The following is a 9096-nucleotide window of genomic DNA, read 5'->3' as shown; positions in this document are numbered from 1 at the left end:
TCAAACATCATCTGATAAAGTGATCTCTATTGAAAAGTAGGTGCTTTGCTTTGCTTACTGATGACAGGTCTCAGGGGATTTGGGAGCCTGTGCTGCCTTGAAGACTAAAGTGATGTAAGATGTGCCTACATGACAGACTGCTGCCGTGGGAGTGTGAGACATGTCGCTGATCCTTAACCAAGAGATTTGCACTGGAGAAGGCAGGTGCTGTTATCCTCTTCCCTGGAGAGTTTGTGCATTTTTAAAACAACAGTTACCATCTAATGAAGGAAAAAAACTCAATCGCCCTAGGGGCAAAAATGAAAGTGAAGGACTTCACATTCTTAACCATGGGGCAACAGCTGGTCTCTCTTTTTTTTTTTTTTTTTCTATTTCTTTTCTTTTCGTAGTGTGGTGTTTCTTGCATTTGTAGTTGCCACAGCTATAAGGTGAAGGATTGCCACTTTTCACCTATAGATTGTGCCAATATGTTTAATGTGAGGCCTTATTCTGGAAAGAAGGCAATGCGAGGCTAAATTCTTAGCTGAGGATGGAGGGATCCCTGTTTCCAGTGCTTCTTAGGTGACAATCAAGCCACTGGGGTTTCATAGAGTCTGGTTGCAGAATATTCTCAGGTTACAAACCACAAGCCTCTTTTTGGCTGGATGTTACTATTTAAATAAATGAGGCAATTTAAAATAAGCCTTTCACACACATTTATTCCAACAAGTTAAGACTAATGAAGTGCAGGAGTGTCTCACTAAAGACGCACCATAGTAAGGGGAAGGCTCATTGAGTAGAAAGGCGGCTTTTGTTGACCTATCTATTAAATATCTACAGTGTTAATTTTCTTGTTCACTGTATTGTCGTGTCTTTAGGGCTGGTGAGGGATAGTTGTCTATTTCTTGGTCTCTGAAGTTGCTGTCTACTTTGAATCTTCTTCATTCTCCTCCTTTCCATCTTAGCTTTTCTATGCCTTTTATTGCTTAAGTAATTGTCTTCTGCTCGATGTAAGTAGTCTTCGATTAGTCCAATCTGCAATTATAAAGAAGTGGTGTCAGAATAATTTCCTTTTTCCCCTAAAAACTTTAAAAACTTTTCAAGGAGTTTATTTCAGAACAGGTTGTCATTAGAAAGAAAAATACATGAAGGCACCTTTCATGCAATTGGCTGGAATAGTGGCACCTGATCTCATAATTTTTTTTTTTGTCCCTTTCCATTTGGATTCAATTACTTTACTGCTATGGAATAGACTCTTTCATTGAAATCTGTACATTGAAACCAGGAATTTATCACAACTCTGTCTTTAAATGGCATTGAAAAACAGCCACTTTAAAAGGAAAGGATGATGAGGAAATTAAACTCGGGCAAGTTTTTCTTGATAAGGAAAGAGAACAGAGGCTTCTGGCATTTATATGCCAAAAATCAACACATGGAGAAAAATGAGTATTCCATATTGTTGTGGCAAGAACCATTTTTCTATTAAATCAAAATGAAGTTCTGAATAAATATGTTTTCCCATGAATATAATGCACTAGAGAATAAAGTAAAAGAATACATGACCTCATTTTCTCCCCAAAATAAAAATGTAATTATTCTAATAAAGGACACATTCAGATAGATGTATCTTCTTTGCAGAGGTGATTTAAAAACAAGTAAAAATTAATAGTAATGTGTACAGGTATTCTGTAAATACTAAGGATTCATAATTTTATGGCTACCTCTCCCCATACCTTACCTTTATTCATACCCCTTGTCAGCTTTTGCAAAATGCAGCATTTCTGTAGGGTGAAGATGAGAATCCTCTCCCTTCGCATCAAGTTATACTCAAGACCTAGACCCTATATAATGTAAAGATCTAAAGAATCAATCTTCCAATTGCATTTTAAGCTGATTTTTTTTTTAAGAAGTCCTAATCTATCATCCTGACATGCATTCAGCAGAGCATTGCTTCTTTAGGCACAAAACAGAACAGCTGACTGTGAATTAATCTGAGCGTGGCTTCCTATTGTGTTTATTCATATATTGAGCTGTTGCGAAAGTGCTCCTCAACTACGAATTTGAGGCCCTGCCACGCGCTCTTGCCATGGTTTGTCTTGGTGAGAGGTGTGCATGTGTAAGAGAGCAAATGAGGCAAACAGGGAAGTTTATGGACAATTACTTTTGCCTTTCTGGGGTGCCAAAGGCACAATTTGTTTGGGAGAGGAGCTGTGCCTCCTCCTCCTCACAAAAGCTTGCAGGGGTGACCTTTTCAGCTTATCAGCTTTCTGTAGTACTGCACGTGATGCCATGGAAAAGAGTTTTCTATGGTGTTGGTGAGCCTTGATGGGCACTTGCTTGTGGGCTTTTTCTCCTCTGCTGCCAAGAGATGCATTGCAACAGGAACGGGAGGAGTTTGGGGGCTCTCTAAAGACAGCCTCGAGGGCTGGCTCTGCTGTGACATGCTCACCATATAAACATGTGGAGGATTAGTGAAAGGGATCATTATGCTAACCTAATTTTTAAGAGGCTGGAATAAAACTTAGGAAATCATTGATCTGGCCAAAAAGACATAGGAAGTCTGGGAAAGACTAATCAGTTAGTGCCAAGCTCCAGTCCAGGGGCTTAGCTGTATTAAAAGCAACAAAACAACCACCAAACCTCTAAGACTCTTCTGCAACAGACCAAATTAAAATGGCTATGTAATTTTTTTCTGTGGTTAAAACTAATCTTTCCTATTTTGAGGGTAGTACTTGCATTTGAGTGAATACAAAGGGTGGGAAGAGGAAGGGAAAAGGATCCTGGAAAGGAGGATATGGTGTGGGATGAGGGCAAAGGGGGCTACAGGAAAGCAATAGTTCTTACAGCATCCCTTTGCTTAGGGATATGATTTAGTAGTGGACAGGTATGGTTGGACTTGATGATCTCAAAGGTCTTTTCCAAACTAGTGACTCTATGATTCCTTTAGAATCATCACCCCTGCACTTCTGGTGACACCACCAGAAAGCCCTGAAGGAATGATGTTCCTACCTCGAACCACAGTGCGGCTGTTGTTGTGTGCTTTTCATATTTATAGAATACCTGTCAGCTCTAGGCCCCAAAATAAGTTCTAATATGGCATATCAGGGGTGGAAATAATAGTTGCTTACATAATTGCAATGTTACTGACACAGCTGATGAGCTGATGATGTTATTTGCACAGCAGTGATGGCATTCAAACCCTCGCTGACTTACAATTACGCTGTATGCTCTGAGCCCTAGCATGATTTAAATTACCATATGAACACAATGAAAATACAATCTCTTGACAAGATAAAGGGAGAGGGGGGGAACAGCATAAAAATCTTTTGGTGGCTGCAGTGTTCAGTAGTGCTTATTCATGGCTTTTTAGCTTGCACATTTCATTTTAAGAAAGTAAATTGGAAGCATTATGTTCTGCCTTTTTGCCTTGATTTAAAACCTCCCTATGCGCGCTCTTCTGCTGCCTGGCTGCGGTGAGCCACCTTTGGGGCTCTCATTGGGAAAGGAAAATGTTTTAAATCAATAGCTTCACTTTCCCCCCTTTGCCTCTTTCTCTCTCCCCTCCCCCCTCAGCTGTTTAAATAAGAATCCATATGCATTGGAGTAGGTACAAGGGCATAGTTTGTAACCAGCCCGTACGTGATTTTTGTTAGAGCCGCAGTGGTAGGAAAGCAGACTTTCGAAAAGAGTCATGACTTATTCCCAAGCAGAGCAATAACTGTCTCTCTCTCTTTAGTCTGGGCCCTATGATCGGCTGGAGGGAATGGAAAAAAAGGGAATAGAAAAAAAGGGAATAGACAGAATGAAGATCAAATGGAAAGAGAGAATAAATAGAAACAAAAGACACCTTTAAGACAAGTTACATGCTTAGTCCACAGCACATCTTGTGGTACCCATAGGTGCTTTGGGATCAAGCTAAGTAGAGAAGCATAGAGCTCTAGGGAAAGAATTTGGAAATGAAGCAGATATGGTAGAGTTTATTTTGTGGTCTTTACGTTAATATTGCATTTATTTCACATTGCCCCAAAATTGTCCTTTGTGCTTTAGATTCTTTCGTTGATAATATGTTGTGGAAGATATCAACAGTGGAAATTGTTGATTTGGGGAGGAGTAGAACAATTAACACTGAGAAAACAACAGGGTTCTGCAAGAGTGTAGATACAGTTTTGGTGTTTCATCCGTCGGCTTTCAGTTTTATACCCACTGGTCCACAGAGGTACCTGAGGAATCAAAGCAATGAGTAGTGCTGGGTCTACATGCCTAACACTTAGAAGATGTAAGTTAGGACAGAGAAACCTCTAGGCTGGTGGCTGAATGAAAAGAAGAAATGGGACAATAAAAGCAAATTTGTTTAGCTCACCTGAGGGAAATGACACTATTTTTTTAAGCCCGAGTAATGAATGTGGAGAACAAAATCTCCATGTGTGCCCTCAGACGGAGAAGCTGCTGGCTTGATGGCAAAGCCTTTGCTGTGCTGCCAAGGCACCGGCACAGAGCTGCAGCTCCAATAGGCTGTCTCAAAAGTATTTTTGTTCTCTAATTCTCAGAGAAAATCAGGTGAATGTGTTAAGTTGTGCCTGCCTTTCCTCAGTGCCATACATCAATGCACATTTATTCTGACACTAAGTGACAAGGTGAAAAGCATAGTAAGTGCACCAGAATTACCTGGATGAACTATAAGTCGGTCAGTCTGCTCTGAATTCCAGTTCTGAGTTTAATGGGAGAAGAAAATGATCTGCGGTCCCCGGGAATACTGAGGTGATTAGCTCATTCTTAACTGAAATGGTTTTATGTCCTTCTCTAAGTTTGGCCAGAATCTGTAAATACTTATGGTTTAGGACAATTTCTAGTGGAGTTTGTCTGCAATGAAAACAGAGCTCTTTGGCTAACAAGCAATGCAACAGGCTTAGGGGGAGGGATTAACTGCAGAGGGTCTAATCAGGTGAGGCAATATTTCACTTTGGCTTAGAATTTGATTCAAACCTACAGGAGTTTTTGAAAAACAAACCCTAACACGCCATATAGATACACATGAAAATAAGGAACAAAACAGGCCTTGTTTGGAGCATATAAAAATATTTCTAATCCTGCCCTTTTGTACTTGTTGTCTAGTGATGGATAAAGGGGAGAGACTTGCTGCTGTGCACGTTCAGCCCTGCTCTCTGGATGCCATCCTGATTGATTTGCTAGTGGTGTGGAGGGATATGTAAGCAGCACTTGCTGGCTGCAGCTGAATTACAATCATCGAAAGATTTCAGTGTAAGGGACCTCTGGAGGTCACCTAGACTATCCTCCTCTCCAAAGCAGGGCTTTATAGGGAGTTCATATCTCCTTTTCTGAAAAACTTACTGCATTTCTAGTAATGCCCTATCAGTCATGTCAGAAAGAGCCTGGACGCATCTAGTTTTGCCCTGAAATACCACAATGCAAGTACATTCTTTGCCCTTCCTATGCACTCATTGGGATAAGACATGCCACATGTGGTTCCTAATTACGTGATATGCACCAGCTATGACGAGAGAATGCTGCAATACTATCCATCATTCAGCGTGGTTTTGTCCAAGTCCTGATGGGCCACAGATGTCATGAAACTTGTCAACCTTTGCTGCAAGGAGGTTGTTCCAAGGAACAGATGTCCATGTTTGATGGCTTACTGACAGTCCAAAGGAAGCTTTGGCTTGTCCAAAAATGGGGGAGCTATTCTAGTCACAGGCTAGCTTGAAAGCACACGTGCCTTTTAAAAGATCAGCATGAATTTGAATACAAATAAAAATATCAGTCATAGTACCTGCTAGAGAGTTTAGAATGAAATGAGAAAGAGCTAGGATCCCACAAGGACAAACTCCTGTAGGAAAATAACTTGGTTTAGAAAAAAAATGGGTAAGCAAGAAGTAGCCTCAATAAACTGTAAAATCGTAAAAGTATGTCTCATATGGACGTGTGTGTATGCATACTGTATAATGCCTAAAAACATCCAGACTTCCTAAATGTCAATACAAATTGGGGGAGTCACTCTTAAACAAGAAACAGGTACTTTTGAAAATAAATGCAGGAGCTATAAACAACATGTAAAGGCAAAAATGATCTTCTGGCATACAAAATCTATTTTTATTACTTGGCAACTATTTGTAATAGAAGGTAAATGAGCTGCCTTTAAACATGAAGTACCTCTCAATATTTTCCTTTGTTTCCCAGAGCTGCTTGCTAAAGCACTCTTTGGAGCAAATATAACCAAAGGAGCAGTACTTGAAGGGCCTACAAGTAAGTAGGGATGGCTATACAGAGTGAGGAGAAAAAGCTGAGCACGTGCTTGAGAAAAGGTGCTGGTATTTTCAATAAAAATGAAATTCCAGTCTGTTCATTTCATTAAGGTTAAGTAGAACAAAGGTTGCTGAGGATCTGGAAAAAAAATTGTAATTTTGCTGTTTGTGTGTTAAGTGAAGAGCATTTGAGCTGCTATGGTTGCTTTTGGAAGTGAGTGGGACACAGTGGCACATGATCTAAACTGCCACGGGCAGGCCAAAGTAATTTCCCTACATTTGTTTGGCCATGTAACCCAACTGACCGCCCAACTCTTGCCTTGGACCCAGTCATAGCTTCAGATGCTCATGCCAAATATGTTGTCCCTCATGCTCCATTTCTATATTTTCACATCTCATTTGTACACACTGCCTTTCTTTAAAGAAAAGATGTCTGACAGAGAGCTCCATTACACATTTTCATTGTAAAGGAACATGTTCAGTGAAACACTGAAAATCAGTGCTCGACAGTGGGTTCATATTACGCCAGCAAAGATCCAATGCTAAAAGCAGACTGAGGAAAGTGTTTGTTGATGAGGCACTGAATAAAAATAATATTGATGCTGGTAATGAATTATACTTATTAACTACCTTACAATTCAGACAGTCCTTTTGTACTTTATAAGCCTTCCTGAGATCCCTGTCCGGCACAGTATTTACTATGAGCAGTCTTGTTGACTCATGCTATTTTTCACAGCAGTAACAATACCTGGTGGCAAGTGTTTATAGGGCTGGAGACCTTCTCTGGCAGAGGGCAGCAGGTAAGCAGACTGCTCATTTATAACTGACAGCATGATTAGCAAGAGCTGCGGAAATGTTTATCTAAATCCTTACGTGGGGGTTGTTAATGCCCAGAATTGCCTGTGATTTAACTGCTAGGCAGCTGAAACCAGCTACATTATTCCAATGTTTAGGACATTTACTGCTCAGTTGCCAGATTTGCTGCTATTTAAAATTATTCCAGTGAGTTACTTCACCGTATAGCTTGGTGGAATAGACCAAAGCCTGTCTCATCACAAAACACTCTTTCCCAATAGCATTAACGGTGTATTGTGTGAGGACCTAAGAATTATGGATAGAGATGATATCTGTTATTAGACCAAGCAATTTAGCTGGAAAAGCCCATACTTTTATGCACAAAAACTTTCCTTCTGGTGTGGAACAGCAAGGTTGAACCTTCCTGCATCTGCTTCAGACTTGAATAAAACTTTGCATGCCTGAAAGCTCACTGTTTCTCAGTAGTCACGGCCTCCACTTCTGTATTGCGTTGCTGGATTAGCTGTGATCAGGAGGTATAGCTGTTTAGTATGTGACTTCTAGGTAGCTCAGCTTTATATTAGGTACTGGCATCTGGAGGGTAGAGAAATGAGCAGGATGCAATTGCTTCTTCCAGTGTAGCCGAGGGCCATGTAGGCATTTTGCTGGGGCATCTTTTATTCCCTTGTGTGCGAGACACAAAAATCAGAGACTCGCAAAGATAGGAATTGATTTTAGGGACCAGGAGTATTGATGAGTCCTGAAATCCCATTGTCACCTTTCTCTTACACAAAGAGCTCTGCAAATGCTGTCACACTTTTATTGTCTCTACAGTGGGGCTGAATTTGTTAAGGGTACTCTCTAGTTGTCTACATTTCTTTTGTATAGCCTCAGATTTCGTGGGGCAGATCTCATTTCCTGCTCAAGCAGTCTCCCAGCTTCCTCTGCCTGGTCTGAACAATTCGCTCATTGCCAGGTTAGAAACCTCTGTCGTAGATTCTTCTTTTCCCTCTAAAGGCTGTTGCTGCTTCTGAGTTAATCCTTTCCTGAATGTCTTAATATGTTTCCTCTAATCTTAGCATGAAGCCAATCTTTGGTCAACTGTAACAAAAATTTTGCACTACTACCTGATTACGCTGCTCTTCATTTCCTTCGCTAGCACTCTGTCTCAATCAGAGTCCCTAAAGTTTTCCTTTTGCATTTGCCCTTTTCCAAATTCATTACACATTAGATGTTACACATTAGACTACGCTCCTCTTCCAGAAAACATGCTTTTCCTATCCTTTCCCATCCTTGGCTTTCCCCCTGCCTTTTTCTATGCATTTGTAAACCAGCTGGCTGCATTACAGCCCTGGGGTGAAAACGGACCGGGAACCAGTTTCCCTCTGTTCCCCTTCAGGAACAGCAAAGTTGACTCGAGAGTGCACCAAAACACAACAGCTTTTGAAACCTGCATGCTCTGAGAGCAAGTGCAGTTCCTGGTGGCTGTGGCGTGGGCTTGGATGACTTTAGAAGACGTTACAAAGTCACATATATCACATAACTGTCGTAGTAGCCAGCACAATACTATTCAGCAACACGTCCACTTTCCATCAATGTACTATGAATCTTCCTCCTTGCTCCTCTGGCTGACCGAAAGCCCAGCAAGTCTATGGCCCTTTTCCATGGCTTGATTTTCAATTAAGAGATAATGTCAGTGGAAGAGCATAGTTCATCAGACAGTGTTCTCCTGCTGTTGCTGAACGCAGAGATGTAGTAAGCAGAGGTCAACTACTGAAAATCTGTGTGCCTGGCTAAAAGATTATATAATATGTTAGGCTAATTTTACTTCATTTCATATTCACATACATTAGTACAGCTTTTGTTAATACTTATCCTTACGTAAGTTACATCTGTTCTTTTATTCACTCATCCATGTTTGCTATGCTTTTAGGTTTATGAAACAGGCATTCCACTGAGCTCAGCAAATGATGGGCATAATAACTTATCTAAATTGCAAAGTATGTGTTGCCCTTGAGGTAAACTCAGTTGTCAAGGTTTTATGAAGTGTCTCACATGTGGA

General features: G+C 40.7%; 1 protein-coding gene across 1 annotated transcript in view; it reads right to left on the bottom strand.

Moving 5' to 3' along the window:
- Nucleotides 1-834: 834 nt before the first annotated feature.
- The window catches only part of SPATA16 (spermatogenesis associated 16), a 102932-nt gene continuing 94670 nt past the window's right edge, over nucleotides 835-9096 (bottom strand). The window contains 1 exon segment of the mRNA XM_054074538.1: nucleotides 835-1014. Within this exon segment, the coding sequence (XP_053930513.1) occupies nucleotides 835-1014 (180 nt within the window).

Source organism: Cuculus canorus, chromosome 9 (assembly GCF_017976375.1).
Source record: "Cuculus canorus isolate bCucCan1 chromosome 9, bCucCan1.pri, whole genome shotgun sequence".
NCBI lineage: Eukaryota > Metazoa > Chordata > Aves > Cuculiformes > Cuculidae > Cuculus > Cuculus canorus.
This window is presented reverse-complemented; position numbering and strand designations above follow the sequence as displayed.